The sequence below is a fragment of the Passer montanus genome, unplaced genomic scaffold (genome assembly GCF_014805655.1).
Source record: "Passer montanus isolate IOZ18808 unplaced genomic scaffold, ASM1480565v1 scaffold118, whole genome shotgun sequence".
NCBI classification, from domain to species: Eukaryota; Metazoa; Chordata; class Aves; order Passeriformes; family Passeridae; genus Passer; species Passer montanus.
In genome coordinates this window covers 1-20,040 of record NW_024358500.1, presented here as the reverse complement: position 1 = coordinate 20,040, position 20,040 = coordinate 1, and the positions used below count along the sequence as shown (strand labels likewise).

Below are 20,040 nucleotides of genomic sequence, written 5' to 3'. Positions count from 1 at the left end.
CCTCCTCTGAGGATTCAAATAGAAGAAATCATCAAGAATGCTGAAATACAAGATTCAGAGCTGATATCTATGTGGGAATCTATTTCAGGATATTTTGTCTGATGGCACAGACATCAGAAAGAAGCACTTAGTTAAACTGTGCTGTTCATACAGGAATATATGGCAAAACAAAGCCAAATCCGCAGAGGCTGTGCTATAATATCAGGGAAATAATACAGGGAAACATTTCCAGAACTAATAACCACAGACACCACTGGGCTGCCCCAGCTGTGCTGCAGAGCCCTGTGGAGAACATCTGATGAGCTTAGGACAAGCTGAGCACTTGCCATGAGTATCTGGGTTTGGCTTCAATACTCTACAGTCTAACATTTTAACTACTTACATCCTAAATTTGTGCTCTGTGGAAGGGAAAGGCTCCCAATCAGCTAATCTCAGCACAGAAAAGCTCTAATGATCTCTCTATTTCACAAACCTTGGCACAAATTTATGACGTTGCTTCATCCCACACATCCTGACCTTCACAAGCCAATGTTGTGCAAATCAGCTGTCAGTGTTGCTTGATTTAAATACTGGGATAATGAAACTGAAGACTAATTTAGTTTTCAGACTGGAATTCCACTTTAAAAGCCAAGGCAAAAAATGTTTGGGAGTTGTAAATTTAAATTGTGTAGAAAATGTAATTCTAGTAAGAACGCAAACCAGAAAAATTACTTTACCAAAGAATTGCCACCAACAGTTACCAATCCCTCACCAATACATACGTATTCATAATGCCTCTACACTGAACTGCATACAAGAATTACAGTGAATATGAAACTCTGAGGGTTAATTGCTAAAAAGCTTTTACCAGCAGCAACAGTGGCTTCAATCTACAAACATACCCTCAAGTGTCTGGGGAGACCTTCGTGTACATTCAGGCTTGCACTGATTTTAAACACAGAGCAAATGTACTCTTATTTAAACAAAAATTAAAGCATGAATGTGTCAGTGCATTCCTCTATGAAACAGAGTTTATAAAAAATGTGGATCTGAGTATTTTTCTTCTCAGAGACGTGTATATATGCTTTGATGACAAATGCAAGTAGCCCCACATCACTAAAAGTTAACACTGCAATGGAATGTCCATCCAAAATGAATCCACTACAAACCAAAAAGACCATCTTCAAATTGAGGCTCCTCTGAATAATAATTTCTCCTTATTAGTGAAAAGCTCACAGTATTGATCACATCCATACAGTTTGAATCCCACCTTTTGTAAAGGGTACAAAGAAAGCATACAAGTGTTGTGAATAATATCATTAGCCAAAGAAGGGTGGAGAAAATTGCATTACATTGCATTGCAACATTAATAAACATTTAATTTCTGCATATGAACTGAGCACTCAGTCTCCTCTGAAGACACCTTAGATGCACTTGAAAACAGGTCTTAACCCAGTTTTACAGCATTCACTCCTGTTTTGAAGTGAAATGGCATCTGTTTATACAACTTTAGCAATTCTAGGAATATTTTTTATTTCTCCTGTTTTAATACCAGCACTCTATTTGGGAGTTGTAGTATATAATTTTTTCAACTCAGAACTTCCACCTGGAATTGAGCAACCTCTAAAGCTTCGTTTTTTCCACTCCTTGCTGATCACAGCCATGGTCGCGGTAAGTTAAATTTCTTGACCTCGGGATTTCACTTTTGCTTAGGTAGGATATTTGGCAGCAGGAGGAAAATGGTTTACTTAAGGGGGAAAAAAAAAAAAGAAAAAAGCAATTAATGCTCCTGAAGCCTGTAAGCATTGATATATAAATCCAAAACATGGTAAATTAACTCATAAAATTAATATAACTAATCTTAAAAGCTTCTTTAGATTTTTCAGTCAAACTGCAGCCACTTTATGCTGGGAAACTGTTTCATATGAAAATTTAAAACAAGTACCTAGATGTATGCTGTACATATTGAACTGCATGTACATAGAATAATGCTCTCTGTTCAGAAACAAGCCAACATGATTCCTCTTCTTCCAAATTCTTTCTTTTCAACAGGGAAAGATTTTGGAGAAGCTGAGGATCTGCAATGATTTAACCATACTGCGAGTAATGCTCAATGGGATTCCTCCATGGAGAGATTCCAAACTGCTTATCAAAGATCTCACAGTAGATGAGGTTCCCTTGAGGATTTATCAGCCCAAAAGCCCACCCACTGGCAAAAGAAGAGGAATTCTGTATTTTCATGGAGGCGCTGGCACATTTGGGAGCATTAGTAAGAAATGGGCAAGTTTTATTTTTTAAGTCAAATCCAAACCTTTACATTTTTGCCTTCAGGCATGTGTCAGTCAGTATCTGCCCTGTCCTTCCCAGTGTCACCAGTCTTTGCTCAGAGCAAACTGGAAAGTATTTGTGGAATGAAGAGTCTCATGTTAAAGGGAGTCCCATCTCTGCTTCCTTTGGGCAAGAGAGCTGTGAGCCAGAAATCCCTCACCGTGCTCTCAGTGAGGGATCCTGCTCTACTCAAACTACCCGATCTTACACAAAATATATAATATGGGTCCAAGGAAGGATTTAAATACATTTTTAAAAATCTATAAATAAATTCCTATTCATGCAAAAAAGGAATCCAAATGAAGGAAAATATAAATAATGAAGGAGCAATTTGGGGAAGTTTGATTCTTGTGGTGGCATGGCAGAGGATACTTGTTTTCTTTTCCAGAAAGGGAGACAGCTCTTGTCTCAGCAGCTGGGAGTTCACTCCCTGAGTGCTCCAGATCTCCTTCCAAGCAGCTAAGGCTCTGAGTGTCTTCTCTGCAAGCCAAGGCCCCTAACATGGAAATCTGAACTTTGTTCCAGGGGTCAGGCAGTGCAATTTGAGGGGTTTGAATCATTTACTGTTTCAAAGGGTGGGTCTGCACTATACTGGGCAGACAAATTTCCTGGCATCCTTCAGCCCTGTGCAGGAATCACGACATAACTCCTGTGCCATGGGTTCCTCTCTGCACTGGGGCACAGATAACCCACCCTGCTGCTCAGAGTCTGGGGGGAGAGCCAGGCTCATGTCTAGAGCCAGTCTGGGTGGCAGTGAGGACTCCAGGGATGGCAGGCACTCTGTGATCTCAGTGACAGGTGAATTCCTCTCACTGGAAGGAAAAGCCACACGACAAGTTGCACAGTGAGTCCGTGTTCACGTGGCATGGCTTGATGTAACAGCCATACCTGTACAGAGAGTGGGACTGACCTTTGGCTTCAATTCCTTTTGGTGTTTGATAACAGGAAAACAACATGATGACAAGTTTTCAGAAGGCCTTTGGGAATCCCCAGCCTAGGAATCCCGAAGTCTGCAACCAGCAAATTAGCAGATGCTACACTGAAAAGAATCAGTGAACAGATACCTATGGATTATTCCTCAAAAGGATGTCATACTTCTCAAATCCTAGAATTGTTGAATAGTTTGGGTGGAAGGAACCTTAAGTCTCATTCTCATTTCAAGTCCCCACTATGGGCAGGGACACCTGCTGCTATTCCAGGCTGCTCCAAGCCCTGTTCTACCTGGCCTTGAACATTTCCAGGAATGGAGCAGCCACAGGGGCTCTGGGCATCCTGTGCCAGGGCCTCACAACCCTCACAGGGAAGAATTTATTCCTAATATCTAATCCAAACCTACTCTTTATCAGTTTCTAAGTTTTTAAAGTCCGCGAATACATGAATAAAGGAGACTGAGTTGCTAAAACCCACTTTGATATCTAGAAGAGTCTCCTAAAGAAGGCTACACATCCATGACACAAAAGGGAAGGTCTTTAATTTGGATTACAACTGACTGAAAGACAGAAAAATGATGGGTTATGGGAAGTTCCTGTGAGATTCCCCTAAGGAGATCTGTACTGGGATCGGTGCTAATCAATTTATTCAAACAGAAAAGATGGTGCAAGGTGATGTGGTATTAAATCCTCTGAGGGTCATAAATGGATGGCTGAAAAACTGCAGAATGTCTTTATGACAGCAGAGCATCAGACAATAAAATGACAGGAGAAATGGCATGCAGAGAAGTCAAACTGATGAACAGAGCATTCTGACCTTATAAATGAAGCAATGGACTCCTAGCAAGAGCAGGAAGGAGGTCTTGGGGCTACGGTAGGAAGTTACCTGAAATTGTTGACATAGTGCACAGTAGAAGTCAAAAAAAAAAAACTACACATCCATGACACAAAAGGGAAGGTCTTTAATTTGGATTACAACTGACTGAAAGACAGAAAAATGATGGGTTATGGGAAGTTCCTGTGAGATTCCCCTAAGGAGATCTGTACTGGGATCAGTGCTAATCAATTTATTCAAACAGAAAAGATGGTGCAAGGTGATGTGGTATTAAATCCTCTGAGGGTCATAAATGGATGGCTGGAGGTCTTGGGACTACAGTAGGAAGTTACCTGAAATTGTTGACATAGTGCACAGTAGCAGTCAAAAAAGAAAAAAAAACCGAAAAAAAAACCAAAAAAAAAAACCAAAAAACACCCAAAACAAACAAACAAAAAGCTAGCAATTATTAGTAGGAAAGGAAAGACAAAAGAGTAAAATAGTTGTCATAACTAACAAGTAAAGCAAAAAAAAAAAAAAAAAAAAAGAGAGAGAAAAAAAAAGCTAGCAGTTATTAGTAGGAAAGGAAAGACAAAAGAGGAAACATTTTTATGTCACTGTAATAAATCCATGGTGTATCTGAATACAGTATAGTGCTTATTGTTCTGTTTCCCACTCCTCAAAAATGATACAGCAGTACTGGAAAGACTTGGAGAGGCTGCCTAGGTGAGAAAAGTGCTTCTGTGCAGAGAATATGTGAATGAACCATTACTCTTCAGGCTGTAAAAGGTGCATAAAGACAGATACACTGAGTACAAAACCATGAGAAGCAAGAGAAGTTAAATAGGGAAGGATTTATCCACCATTTCTCACAGAACAAGAATTCCACCATGTGGAATCAGGTACGAAAGGAGCAACTAAAAATTGCTCTTCACACCTTTGTAAGCAAGTGAGAAAACTCTCCCTTGCACAAAGCTGTTATGGTTAGGGTTAAAAACAAGTGGTTTGGGTAATTCACACAAGAAATGCTAATTAAGGGCACTAGGTATAAAGACAACTTCTGCCTCATGAGTGCCCTGAGCCTCAAATTCTTGTATGCTCCTTATTCCTGTTTGTCCTCAGCTTACATTCTCCTTAGACACCTTTTGCTGACCACCAGGTGAGATGTAAGACACCCCAGACAGATTTCTGTGTTTCCCCAGTATCACCATCCTTACATGCTTGTGTGATGCCCTGAGAGCCACTGGCCAACAGAAAATGTGTTCATGTGTAAAGACCACATTCCATAGCACATAAGAGTTCCTTATCAGTCTCATCTTGCAGTGCCTTCCACGTGGCACATGTTCAGAAATCTGTATTTTCATTTCAAAAGGATATTTGATTTTTAAATCATCATTTTTGTTAAACTTTTTCTCTAGGATCCTTTGAAAGAGTATGCCGCTATTTGGCCAAAAAATGCAACTCAGTGGTTGTGTCTGTTGGGTAAGTGCTATTTTGCCATAGAAGTATTTATGGGAACACAGTTCCCAGTTGAAAATCTTCTGAAAAATATGCTGAAAATATCTACTCTTTTAGATGTTTCACTTAAACCTTTCATTTACTTTAGAAATATGCTTATAGACAACATATTCTAAAATAGCTGTAGCATCATTAGTTTGGCCTTCCAAACTACATTGGTTAAACCCAAATATAATCTTTAAAATTAGGGAAAAAAGTCTGCATAGCTACCACAGCAACTGCAAACAACACAAATTGAATGTTTATGACTCCACTGACAATAACCAGTCTTTGACATTTCAGGTACCGTCTGGCTCCTGAACATCCCTACCCAGGACAATATTTTGACTGTCTCAGTGCCACCTTATACTTCATGAGGAATTTAGAAGAGTATCACGTGGATCCTGGTCTCATCATCATTAGTGGTGACAGCTGTGGAGCTAATTTTGCTACAGTTATTTGCCAAATACTGCTGAATGATAGAGATCTGCCAAAAGTACGTGCTCAGGTCCTCCTTTACCCAGGACTCCAGGGGCTGGATTTCCACTTGCCCTCCTACCAGCAGAACGCTTTCGTCCCCATGTTGTCCCAGAAGATGATTGTCTACTTCTGTTCTCGTTACCTTAACAGAAAACCCACATTTTGGAAAGATGTTCTACAAAACTGCCATGTTCCTGATAGTATGAGACACCAGTATAAAAAATGGGTAAGTGCTGACCTTATTCCTGATGAATTTAAGGTTAGAGGCTACGTACCACCAAAACCCGCACCATATAAACCTGAAGTCCATGAATCTGTCAAAGAAATTTTAGCAATAACATTTTCCCCACTTTTAGCTGAAGATTCCATTATTTGCCAGCTCCCTGAGTCTTACATTGCCACCTGTGAGTTTGATGTGTTGAGGGATGATGGTCTGTTATACAAGAAGAGGCTAGAGGAAAATGGTGTTCGAGTGACCTGGTATCATTGTGAGAATGGCTTCCATGGAATTTTAGCCTTTTTTGGCTACGGGATTTTTTCCTTTTTATCTGCAAATAAGATAATGGACAGTACTGTGAATTATATAAACAGTTTATAAAAGTATTTTTCGGAAGAAAGATGCAAGTCATGCAGTATCTTTGATGAATTTATACTTGGCAAGGAATATAAACATCTTGATTTATGGTTTGGATTTTGACTGCATTTTGTAGTTTCTGATTTCTGCTTCTGTAGTGACTCTCAAACAAATATTAAGATTATTTGAATTGCCACCATTCTAGAAAGTATTCTTGTAAAAACACACCAATAAGACTGACATGAAAAAGGCAAGGCACCTAGCACATCCTGTTTCACTAAAACTATAGCAATTCAAGTATCTTTGCATGGCTGGCACACACTGAAGGCAAGAGACAAGAATCTCCATGAAGATTCTTCAACAGCCCAGAAATGCTGAAGACAACAACTGAAGTCTGCTTTGGCCCTTGTGACAGACAGGAGGTGCTGATGGTATCAGATGGAGAACTCAGCAACTATGAAGTCTTACAGCAGACACTGAAATTGCAGCCATGAATTTAATTTCCAGGTTTAATCTTTACAAAAACTACACTGCTCCAGAAATAGGGAAGTCAAAAGGAAGGCTCCTTCTGCTATTTCTGTTTAGCAGAAATCCTAAACTGGCACTAGCACGAGTTTGATTTTGTTTGGGATCTGAGAAATGATGTTTCATTTTGGAACTTCATTCTCAAACTGGAATCCCTGAACTTCAATGAGTGTGTGGTTGTCAGAGAAGTGCAGAGGTGAGACTTTTCCATAACCCTTTTTTTCTTTCAAGATTATCTTATGTTCAAGGCTACCTGTTCTGGTGTGTTGAAAAAATTATGAAAATCATGTAAAGAAGGCAGAGAAGCACAATTTTATCCATATTATCACTGTAATGCTATGGTGATTCTGTGATGCTTTCGACAACAACAAAATAAAAAACTAGCACTGCAAATATTTCTGTTATAAGAGTGAGAGTCACATTTCCTAAACACACACTGACTGATGAACCCAACAGAAACCCCCCTCCTGTGGTGAAAGGAACAACACAACACAGGCAGGCACAGAGCACAGTCCTACTGCTTTTATCTGGCCACATCTGTGCTGTGGTCAGTAATTAACCTACCAAACGACTGGATATAACCACACTGTGATACAACTGTGAAAACATAATACAAACTGAAAGTCCACAAACATTGCTGGATAGACTGTTTTCTTTCAAATCTGGGCTTTTGCTGATTTTTGAAACAAGATTTCCTTCTACTTCAGAATATTTTATGATGACCATGTGCGCTATTAAAAACACTCAACTTCCCACTAGAGAAATTTTGTAACTAAAATGACATGCTACTTTCCCCCTATCACTTATAATTTGACTTTACAACAACAACAACATCAAACACCAAACAAAAAAATACCCAACCCCCCTCCATTGCTACCTAATAAAGATTTTTTACCCCTTTTCTTTCCCCGTGAACTTGCAATTTATATGTTCTGACATCCTAGTTGCAGACTTAGATTCACAATTAATTAATTTGCATCATTTAAAGTACAACTTCTCTACATTAGCACAATCCTGCTCCTCAGCAAGAACAAGATAAAGGAGTTTGATTCAGAACTCTTTAATCACTGGTTATCTTAAGTCATTCTAAGCTGTATTTGTTGCACGTAGAGCTACTGAAAGTTCCTGCAACAGGGTCACCTAACCATGAATCTAAAGTCAGCCTCCTGTGGCTTTTTAAAAGCATGTTCATCTGTTAGAAGAGAGCACAAATACTAAAAAGAACTGAGATTTGGGTAATGACAGAATTTTCTAAGTGCACCTTTCCAACGAGCACTGGTGACAATCCCTTTGGCCCTTCTCAGTGACAATCATCACCTGCAGGTTCCCACTCCCAAGGAAACTCTTCAGATGGGTGGTTCATAGTGTCACAAACTCAGCACACAAATGCCCTGCGTCCATTTTCCACCTCCAACTAATTTAACACTAATGCTGTCCATTCATAACACTCTCCTCCCAGCTAAGCACTGGTTTCTTGCAAGAATTCCAAAATGCTGCTGGCATAGATCTACTAACAAATCAAGGACTTTGACCAACTTATCTTATATGAGATAACATGAATGGGGGGAAAGAAAGTGGGAGAGGGAAAGACACCTGCTAATGTATTTGTGAAAGGGAGAAGAAAGGTTTTTACTGGAGCAAACAAAGAACAGGCAGATTAACAAAGAATCAGGAAGTAACCAGACAAATATATATTCGAAAGTCAAATCAAAGACATGTCAGATCACTGCAGTTCAGCAAAATGGCAGTTGTACTCACAGTGCTGGTGTTATTCTTAGCTGGTTTTCTTGCTTCATTTATATTGTTGGTCATAGGAGCAATTAATTTTGATATTTCCAACTCAGAAATTCCTCCTGGAGTGAATCAACCTGCAAAGCTCCGAATCATTCATATAATTTTAATATGCACAGCTGTGGTGGTAAGTGAACCTGGTGTGATTTTGGGGGGAAGAACAGAGAACCTGTAGATTTTAAACTTACTCCTGTGCTAGAAGCCTGCATGGAATTATGTTCTGGAGGGGAGAGCAGGGCATTGCTGTCATGCTGCATGTTTTATTGAGCTGAGTGTTGCTAAAGAAACTTTTGCCAGACTTCTGACACTGCACTGCTCTAATCCAGCCCTGCCCAGCTCTATCTTAGGCAGTACCTAAATGCTGCCTTAACAGAAGTGTGTCAAAGTCTGACTGTGCTTCTGCCCTGACTCGAGCTGACCTAGCAATGATTTGATTTATAATGTTTATCCAGGTAGGATCATTTGTATTTCCATTATTGGTTCAGATGTCTCTGGCTTGTGCTTTCAAGATTTTGTGGGCATGGGGATGAGAATTTTGTATTTATTTTGAATATGAAGTGAGAAGCTGAACATTTCAGAATTGACTTTGGGAAGGAAAAGTTTCTGTCGCACAAGTGACAAAATTAGGTAACGTTGCCCAAGAAGATCTGAAGGAATTCTTCTGCCCAAAGCATATTTATATAACTCCTGCAGCAACTAAGCAGGATTGTCTGATGGGAATGAGGAGCTCTGAGCAGCCCAGCTTCTCCAGGTGAAGCAGCTTGTAAAGCGTGGGAAGGTAATCAGTCTTCAAGAGCAGCACTCAACATCTGGTGAGCTCTGCTGACACAGAAGCTCACTGAATCACAGCTATTTCTATGTAATGATAGGTGTAGAGATGCTCTGATGAGACATGGCATTAGACAGGACGTAACAGAGGTTGTGCATATATTTATTAAATTAATTTAATGGAATATTTGCAAAGAGATACAAACTACTTAAAATTTAAGAAGGGAAACAAAGAGAAAAAAATTCTCTGTCAGAAGTATTCTAGATTATGGTCAACCATAGTAAAGAATTCTAGATATATATTCTCATGCTTTGGCTGCACAGAAGTTGCAATTAGAAAGAGATTACCTCACTTAAGCAGCTGGAAAAGCAAGTTCTCTTTTAATCATCAATCCACTGCCCACCATAAACCAGCATTGCATGCTGCAATGTAGGCAACGCAGGGTGAAAGAAAACAAACAAGTTGAATGTTAAAGTTAAAATATCCTTAGTATTGTTCCATTGCTGTTTGGGAAATAGCAAATATAAAAGAATAAATCATTTTATCATACAACTGAAGACACTAAGACTAGTTTCTGTAAAAAATTAAAATCCATACATTGCAGAATGTCTTAGTTTCTTCAAGAAGTCTTTCCTCTAGATCAGGCATGGACAATATTATAAATATCTGGAATCTCTGGAAAAAAGGCCTTTTGTACATAAATATATTGAGAATCTGAGGATGTGCCTTTTCTTTTATTTATGCAAAGTTATGTTGGAGCACTAGCTCTGATTTGTATTCATTTTCTAGTACCTGGCATGAATATCCCTATGGCACAGAGAATGACCAGAAGTTCATTCCTACTAAATATGTCAGGATCGTCTTGTCAGTGCAGGGCACACATCAGTGAGACTTAGGAAATGGATCAAAAAGCAATTATCAAACATATTCTTAACTTAGTCAACTCTACTTTGGGCAAATGTCTGTACCATGAAACTCAGCACCAGAATAATAATCTTTTGCTATGTTTCTGCATCATTTCGGGGGGAAGGATAGAATAACCACTGAAAACCAAACTTGCTTTCAATGTTAGGTAAGGGACCTGCTGAGGAAGCAGAGGATTCTATCTCACCAGTCTGTTAATGTTGCATTGTTTGGGGTTTTGTTCTTCCTTCATGTAACTCTCTCATAACCCCTCCTGGTGCTGCTGTTACTTGTTCAGTTTTCTCCTATATCTGTACAACTACTCCATTCGTTTATTACTGCCCTAAAAATACATGACTTAGGCACCATGAGTTTACTGTCCACACAGCTCCTTTCTTTGGAAAATACAGGGTCTTGAGTGAGCTCTCTGTTCTCTCTGCCTTTGAACAGGGAAAGATTTTGGAAAACTTTGGCATCTGCACTCAGGTGAGCTTTGTGCGGTACATGCAAGGAAGAAAGACTCTGGGGGCAGACCCAAAGCTCTTCATCGAGGATCTGTGGTTTGAGAAAGTGCCTGTAAGGATTTACCAGCCTAAGGCTCCATCTGCCAGCCAAAGGAGAGGAGTTGTGTTTTTTCATGGAGGAGGATGGGTATTTGGAAGTCTTGGTAAGATAACTACCAGAAATATTTCAATTAAAGAAATACATACTTCATAAATACTAAAGCTGGTTGTTTCTTGATCTGTAGCAGTTGCAAACTTTGAATATAACCACAGGTTCAATCTTGTAATTCTTGCTGTCAGAAGAAGGCATCTGCTGTGGATCACGTGATTTTTCTTACAGGACGATATAAGGGGAAAAAATACTGAAATAGGAAGATGAGGAGGTACAAAAGAATTGAGGAGATTTGTAGGAAGCAGCAGGGGAAAGAAGAGAGCATTTCCTTCTTGAAATTATTTAATTCCTCCAATAGATAACATCTCTTCTCTGGTGAGAAAATGCAACCCAACCTAAACCCAAACCCCACCAAATCTCTTTCAGAGACCCACGAAGAGCTGTGCCGCTTTATTGCCAGAGAAAGTGAATCTGTGGTTGTGTCTGTGGGGTGAGTCTTTGTTCACGCTGATTATGAGAGATTATTTCCTATAGTGTAAATATCACCTCCTATCCCTCAGTCACAGCAACAATCTTCCTCAGAGAAATGTCTCTGTGGGATTTCTCAAGTATGTGATTTACAACTTCATTTGCTGTTGCTTGGAGACACTGAAGACTCACTCGGGCTGTTTTCACTGTCTGATTGCATCACAAATTACACTTCGGGATATCTAGCTGGAAAATGAAGTTTTGAATGAATATTTTCAAATTCCAAACTCAAAACTGATTGTAAACAGATAGTAAGCTATATGATGTCCTTAACATTTATTCAAGGAAAGCCTGCTTGATGCTTAGAGAAGCACAGTGTGAATGACAAGCTAATACATTATCAAAATATTGGAATAATGGTTCAGATTACAAGGATATGTAATGTAACTTTATGTAACAAAGATACAAACCAGAAGTCATTTGTGTCCAACCCATGAAAAACTGAAGCAGAAAGTAACTAAATGATTGTCAATGAAACCTACACTTAGTTGGCAGCTGAGTACTCCTGTGTTGTTAAAGACTTAAGAGACATCATAAACAGATGATATCATAACAGATGATATCATAACAGAATAATCTGCACCACTTAATCTTATTGATGGTAATCCTCTGGAGACAATTAAAACTCTTCAGAAGTCAGGGTGTTCCTGGTTGCAGGAAAGAGGACTTTAGCAATACATTTGAAACTCGTATTTCCCTCTCTTCCACCTGTCTCCGTGCCCCAGGTACCGTTTAGCCCCCGAGCACAAATACCCCGCTGCCTACGAAGACTGCCTGAGCGCCACCCTGCACTTCCTGCAGCACCTGCAGCACTACGGCGTGGATCCTGCCCGCGTCACCGTCTGCGGGGACAGTGCTGGGGGCAACCTGGCAGCTGCTGTCAGCCAGACCCTGGCAGGCAGCTCAGAGCTCCCCAGACTGCGCGCTCAGATCCTCATCTACCCCGGCCTGCAGGCACTGGACTTCAATTTACCATCCTACCAACAAAACCGGGGAGTCCCGCTGCTCTTCCGGGAACGTGCCGCTTTCTACATGTTGCAGTATCTAAATGGAAATGCAACAAAACTGGAAGAGGTCTTGGAAGGTTCCCATATTCCTGTAGATATTAAATTTAAGTATAAAAAGTGGGTGAGTCCAGACAACATCCCTGAGGAATTTAAGGTCAGAGGCTACAAACCGCGTGTGCTACTTGACTGCACAACTGAAGTTTTTGAGACAGTGAAGAGATTCTGTGAGCCCACGCTGTGCCCACTGCTGGCTGAAGACACAATCATCCAGCAGCTGCCAGAAACTTTCATCCTGACCTGTGAGTACGACGTGCTGAGGGATGATGGCTTGCTGTACAAGAAGAGGCTGGAGGACAATGGGGTTCGAGTGACCTGGCACCACCTTGAGGATGGATTCCATGGAGTCATAAACTCATTCAGTAGTGACTGGTTGTCATTTCCAGCTAGAAAAAGGGGACTTGACAAGATTGTGAATTTTCTAAGAAGCTTATAGCAACATTTTTCTTTGTTTCTGTAAGAACTGCCAAATTTCTGTAGCCTTTTATGCTTCTAAATTCCATATAAGAAGTTCATATAGGACAATTTGTTAATAAGCATTTATGTCAGTGTGATCACCATAAAAGACATTTCAAGAATAGTTTCTTTTAGTGCTGTTTGAAGTAGTGCATGTGCAGCCTGCCTATTTTAATAATCAATTTGGACTAGACACTTGTACAGTACAAGTGCTGCTCTCTCAGTACCTAAAAAAGATGCAGTAAAATTTTAGGCCAACATCTGGTCTGACCTGTTTTATTCAATTGCAGTTGACAATTTCATTCTTCCTAGAAGTGTGTGCTTTGGCAAAGGAGAAAGACACAGACACTACAGTGCTATAATGCACAGCCTGTACTCTCTGCTACACGTAGCACCTGAGTTTAAGAGTCCCAATTTGAAGATGATGTCTGTTGGCTAGGTAACCAGCATTTTATACTCAAAAATATGAAGTCACATTAGTTAACTTGACTTTTAAAAATGTAACTCCTCCCAACAGAAATACTCTATTGACAGCTTTGTTTAAATTGCAATGTGAAAAATGCTATAAGTGTTTTCTTGTGTTTATCAAACATATGTGTACACTGAAAATCTTGTTATAGTGCTTGAATAGAATCCTAGAATCACAGAATGGTTTGGGTAGGAAGGAACATAAAGCTCATCTCATTCCAAAGCCCTGCCATGGGCAAGGACACCAGGTCTAGCCAAGGTTGCTTCAAGCCCCAAATAATCTAGCAATAAAACAGGACTGATGCATTTACTTTTGCAGAGTCTGTTACTTGCCTTTTGCCCCCACCTCTCCCTTCTTCCCGTTTTCTTTTCCAAATGTCCCTGTTAAAGGTATGTGCTCCAAACCATGTAAAACATGCCCACAATGCAGGAAGTGAATGCCCTGGCTGCAGATCAGTTGCAAGGGATAATCTGCTGGCTCTCTGTCATAGACTAGAACTTCATTCAGGACTCAGCTTCAGTCTCTGAGCACTCACTGTTATCATCCACAATCCAAGAATACCAGACCCTTTATCAGTCCCACAATTACCATCAACATCAACAGGAAATTAAACACATTGACTCTTCTCCAATGTGATAACTGCTTGCACATTACACAACATTTCTAAGGACTTTAAATTGAGCAACACCTGAGAGATCTCTTGCAACTGGGACTGCTCCAGGCCTTGCTGTTACCTGAAAAAGACAATTCACATTGTGTGAAGATACATCACCTCTGGATACGTGAAATGGCATTTTTTTATCTACTGCCAGTGATACTGCTGGTGATTTTTGTTGCTTCATTCATATCAGCAATCATAAGAACAATTCAAACTGAGTATGCCAATTGCAGCATCCCTCCTGGAGTGAGCAGTCCCGGAAAACTTCGACTTATTGTTGCTGCTTTGATTGTTACATCTACTCTGGTGAGTAACTCTGCTGCAACTTCTGTGAGAAATGTTGTTAGATGTTAATTTTGTTCTACGTGTAAATACCAGAATCCTGCCAACTCCATCAAGGCTTAAATAATGGCATTTCTCTTCTGGGGGCTGACTTGAGAGGACAGTTTTTGGAAAATCATTTCTATTAGACCTCAGTCAGATTTTCCCTATTGCATAAGGATTAAGTCAACCATAAGAGCCCAAGCTTTATCAGCTGAGCTTCCCTAATTAAATTTAAAATTAAATATTTATAAAAACTGAGATTGCTTTGATTTCCACTTTAGCTAAGCACACATGATGTTTTTAGGCCATTCTTGGGGCTTTCCAGTAACATGGGAGGCTGGGTAATGTAAGTACCAGTAATGGGAGACTGGATGCTTTTAAAGAAGACAAGAACAGAAACTCCAGAAACCTTAGAGGGATGAGAGACACTTGGGAGCACTGGCAAGGCCTCCCTCTCCAGGAGCTCCTTCACCAACCACCCTTCACTCTTCAGGAGCCCCGTCACCAATTGCCCCTCACCAGGCGTCCCTTCAATGAGTGTCCCTCACCAGCTGCCCTTCTCCTGGTGCCCCCTCACCAGGTACCCCTCACCATTTGCCCCTCACCAGTTGCCACTCGCCAGCTGCCCTTCTCCTGGTGACCCTCACCAGCTGCCCCTCACACGGTTCTGCCTTCTCCTGGTGCCCCTCACCAACTGTCCCTCACGCAGTTCTCCCATCTCCAGCTGCCCCTCACCCGGTTCTGCCTTCTCCTGGTGCTCCTCACCGGCTGCCCCTCACACAGTTCTCCTTTTCCTCGTGCCCCTCACCAGCTGCCCCTCAAGCAGTTCTCCCTTCTCCTGATGTCCCTCACCAACTGTCCCTCACGCAGTTCTCCCATCTCCTGGTGCTCCTCACCGGCTGCCCCTCACACGGTTCTCCTTCTCCTGGTGCCCCTCACCAGCTGCCCCTCACACAGTTCTCCCTTCTCCTGGTGCTCCTCACCAGCTGCCCCTCACACGGTTCTGCCTTCTCCTGGTGCCCCTCACCAGCTGCCCTTCACACAGTTCTCCCTTCCAGCTCCCCCTCAGCGGCGGCCCCCTCAGGGCTGTCCATGCGCGGTCTCCCCTCAGTTCACTCCCGCTGTCCTCCCTCTCCCAACAGGGCAGGATTTTTGAGAAGATGGAGCTGTGCAGCAGCCTGGCCTTCAGGCGCCTGGTGTTCTCCGGGCGGAGGCCGGGCCCGGCTCCGGGGGTGCGGCAGGAGGACGGGCGGTTCGGGCGGGTGCCCGTGCGGCTGTACCGGCCCCGGGCCCCGGCCCCGTGCTCCGCCGTGCTGCTGTTCCACGGCGGCGGCTGGATCTGCTGCAGCCTCGGTACGACCCGGGCCCGGCTCTGCCGCCGGTCCCCTGTCCCTGTTAGCCCCGCACTGCTTTAGCATTGACCGTGTGTGTGTGGCCGACAGAATTCCGGCCTCCGCACGGGAGCTGATACAAAACTTTTCCACCTGTTTATATACTTCTAGCAAGCAAAGAAATTGATGCCCGTTCATTCTAAATTACTTAATTCTCTTTCATAAATTGGTATTCTATCCTCTTTGGTCTTTTTAGTGTATTTTTCCTCTGGTAGGGACTTTCCAATGTACTCAGTCTTTTGTTAGCTGCTTCTTTTCTACAAAATCTCCTTGTAGTCCATAAATTCTGCCCCAACAATACACACCCTCTCCCAGGCCTTGTTCTTTGAAGCATATCAGGGTTAGTTTGGCAAAACTTTTAAAAGTTTCAGTGATTTTCCCAGTCAAGTCAACAATAATAGTCTGTGTAAAAAAAGTTAGCTACATGCTGCCTAAAAGTGATTTAAGACTAGCACACTGCTTATAATTAATATACTGGTTATAATTAATTAAAATAATAATTAAAAATTAATTAGAAAAGTTATATAACTTCCAGCAGCTGGAAGGCTGAACTCCAGCTGGGCTTTCCCATCCAGGGCTGTGAAGGGAGGGGAGGGAAGGGCAGGGGGAGAGGGATGAGGGGACCTGGACCATTTGTAGGCAGTAAAACATCCCTCCATGTGTTTCAGATTCCCATGAAAGGATCTGCCAGTACATTGCCAAGGAAAGCGGCTCGCTGGTGGTGTCCGTGGGGTGAGTTACAGCCAGCTGCCCCAGAGAAGCCTTTTTGCCTCTTGTTGCCTCTCAGCACTGGAGGAATGTGCACCGGGTGGGAATGCTCCTCTTCAGGACCTGGACACCATCATCCTCATGGGTCCCTTCCAGCTCAGCATTTTCTATGGATCCCAGCCTCCAGAATTTCAAGAGGGCTGTTTGTTTTTCATTTCTCTCCCTGCTCCATCAGCTACACATTGCAGACACAGCTCACAGTAAGGCCCATGTGTGTCCCAGCATAGAGCTATGCTGGCACCACACAAAACCAAGGAATGCTTTCCAGAAGAGAGTTCCAATGTGTTGAGAATGACTAATAAACCGACTTGGAAGGTGACACTTCACTGATCCATTTAAATAGGTGTAATTATCTTGTGAACTTCAAGGAGCTTTCTAACAGTGAGAATCAAATGCTAGTAAGTAATAATACTACTACTAATTAGTACTATTAATACCAGTAATACTGAAAAATATCACTGTCCCAGTTATTTAAATAAAAATAATTATAAAAATGAAATATACTAAGTAACAGTGAGGTGCAGATTGATTAAATTAGTTAATCCACAAACCAGAAGCAGTCTACACTAGAAGAGAAAAATAAAGTTACATCGCTTGATTTGTGATCAGGGCTGCTCTCAGAATATCCAAACCATGCTGTGTTCTTGCAGCCCCATCCTATGACTCACTTCTCTCTGATTACTCATTGGACAAATACCTGCTTAGTAGATGAAAATACCTTCATGAGTTGTTTTTTTTGATGAGGGAAAAATTATTCCAACACAGGGAGAACCAGGATGCTGTAGAAATTTTGTATTGACACTTGTGACATTTCCTTCTGTTTGTGCCCCAGGTACCGTTTAGCCCCCGAGCACAAATACCCCGCTGCCTACGAAGACTGCCTGAGCGCCACCCTGCACTTCCTGCAGCACCTGCAGCACTACGGCGTGGATCCTGCCCGCGTCACCGTCTGCGGGGACAGTGCTGGGGGCAACCTGGCAGCTGCTGTCAGCCAGACCCTGGCAGGCAGCTCAGAGCTCCCCAGACTGCGCGCTCAGATCCTCATCTACCCCGGCCTGCAGGCACTGGACTTCAATTTACCATCCTACCAACAAAACCGGGGAGTCCCGCTGCTCTTCCGGGAACGTGCTGTTTTCTATTCCTTGCAGTACGTACAAGGGGACACATCAAATCTGGAAGAGGTTTTGGAGGGCTCTCATATTCCTCCAGACATGAGGCTGAAGTATAGGAAGTGGGTGAGTCCAGACAACATCCATGAGGAATTTACGGTCAGAGGCTACAAACCACACAAGCCCAGTGAATTCAAGCCTGAAGTTTTTGAGAAAGTGAAAAGAATCCGTGAGCCCACACTGTGTCCACTGTTTGCTGAAGACACAATCATCCAGCAGCTGCCAGAAACTTTCATCCTGACCTGCGAGTACGACGTGCTGAGGGACGATGGCTTGCTGTACAAGAAGAGGCTGGAGGACAATGGGGTTCGAGTGACCTGGCACCACCTTGAGGATGGATTCCATGGAATCGTAAACCTATTTGATTATTATGGTTTGTCATTTCCATCTGGGAAAAGGGGATTGGACAGGGTTGTTGCATTTATAAAAGGCCTGTAAAAAGAACTCTCCCTCATTATGCTTCTCCCCCTAATGACTCTGCTTAGGCTCTCACACTTCAGGTAGTGCTGCTCTGCAAGATTGTGACACCTTTAGATCTGTAAAATTCTATTTCTAAGATCCATGAACTTCAAATTAACACAGATCTTTTCCTTGTGAGACTTCTGACAGTTCAATCTTTTGGCAGTACAATTTTTTTTCAAATTGGCACCTGATCGATTCCTTGTCTTTAATTACTAAATTATTTACTTCTATACAAATAATCTATGTGGAATGATTCGGATTAAATGTTGTTCACTACATCCAGTTTATTTGTGATGTCCATTTGATAAGCTCCAAAGCATGAGTTAATTTAGCTAAAAAGTATAAGCTAGATAGATAGTGAGGAAGGGAAAACTCTGGACAAATAGGCAGAGATCAAGATCTCAGTGAGGAGATTGCATGGCTGCAAAAGTAGCAGTGCAAGGCCAGAATTGATGAGGCACACCTAGCTGGAGGCAAGTAAGGGCTACTCTGATTTTGAAATAATTGTAGCTCAACAAAGTCCTTTTTAATTTTGGAAAGTCTCCACTATGCCCACGGAGGGTAGGATATAGCGTTGAGATGAACTGCTGACATCAGGATTTAGAAAGGCAGGAAGGATCAGTGAACTGGGCTCTTGGTCTGTGTGTACTGAAAGGTACAGCTTAAAGAGAGAATATGAGGGAAAACATTTTCATGTTCTTCCAAAGGGTGTCCCCCAGTATTAACTTTTGCAGAATCTGTGCTGTGATTCTGTGCTAGGATCTGTCGATTTGTGCTTTCTCCATGGCTTGAGTTTTATTTACAGGATGAGCCAGTGATTTCCCTGATATGATGCTTCATTACACCCTACTGATGAAAGCAAGGAAGAGCAGCAGTGAGCACACTCAGAACGGCCAGATTGAGGATGTGAAAATCACAGAATTGCTAGGGTTGGAAATGATCTGTGGAGATCATCCAGTGCAATCCCCCACCAAGGCAGGGTCACCTGGAGCAGGTGATGAAGGAACACATCCAGGTGTGCTTCAAATGTCTCCAGAGAGGGAAACTCCGTGGGCACTGTCCCAGTGCTCCATCACCATCAATGTAAAGCAGTTCTTCTGCATGTTAAGGTGAAACTTGTGTTTTAGTATATGCTCATTGCTCCTCGTCCTAAGGAAATCCTCAGGAAAAAAGGGAAAAAAATCCTACAGTGCTGAGAAAAACACAACTATTTCCAAAAACAAATGCTGGTTTCCGTTAGATTTCCCTACCGCGCGCAGGTCACGCCGGGCCTCCTTGAACCGAGATTACCCGGCCGGCGCCTCCGGCCGCTCGGCGCGGCTCCCCCCGGCCGCCCGCAGCATGACCCCTGCGCCGGCTTTGCGCGTCCGCTCCCCGGTACCGCGCGCAGGTCACGCCGGGCCTCCTTGAACCGAGATTACCCGGCCGGCGCCTCCGGCCGCTCGGCGCGGCTCCCCCCGGCCGCCCGCAGCATGACCCCTGCGCCGGCTTTGCGGAGCGGCCGCACTCGGCCCGTGACGGGGCCGCGGCTCTGCCGAGCGCTGCCG

The 20,040-nt window shown here is 42.5% G+C and overlaps 3 protein-coding genes across 4 annotated transcripts; all 3 read left to right on the top strand.

Moving 5' to 3' along the window:
• Positions 1-1,641: 1,641 nt before the first annotated feature.
• Positions 1,642-6,625, top strand: LOC120496729 (arylacetamide deacetylase-like 4). Its single transcript, XM_039697450.1, has 4 exons — positions 1,642-1,650; positions 2,032-2,248; positions 5,469-5,532; positions 5,851-6,625. The coding sequence occupies exons 1-4, from the start codon at positions 1,642-1,644 to the stop codon at positions 6,623-6,625; spliced, it is 1,065 nt and encodes a 354-aa protein (XP_039553384.1).
• A 2,242-nt stretch (positions 6,626-8,867) lies between these two features.
• LOC120496760 (arylacetamide deacetylase-like 3) lies at positions 8,868-13,232 on the top strand. 2 transcript variants are annotated; one of them, XM_039697491.1, is made up of 4 exons: positions 8,868-9,044; positions 11,040-11,256; positions 11,631-11,694; positions 12,458-13,232. In XM_039697491.1, exons 1-4 carry the CDS (start codon positions 8,868-8,870, stop codon positions 13,230-13,232), a joined length of 1,233 nt encoding a protein of 410 aa, XP_039553425.1. The 2 variants fall into 2 exon arrangements, with proteins under 2 accessions (XP_039553425.1, XP_039553427.1); XM_039697493.1 differs by lacking the exon at positions 8,868-9,044 and adding an exon at positions 9,304-9,369.
• A 1,276-nt stretch (positions 13,233-14,508) lies between these two features.
• LOC120496777 (arylacetamide deacetylase-like 4) lies at positions 14,509-18,672 on the top strand. Its single transcript, XM_039697524.1, has 4 exons — positions 14,509-14,685; positions 15,846-16,056; positions 16,763-16,826; positions 17,695-18,672. The coding sequence occupies exons 1-4, from the start codon at positions 14,509-14,511 to the stop codon at positions 18,467-18,469; spliced, it is 1,227 nt and encodes a 408-aa protein (XP_039553458.1). The 3' UTR covers positions 18,470-18,672.
• The last annotated feature ends 1,368 nt before the right edge of the window (positions 18,673-20,040 follow it).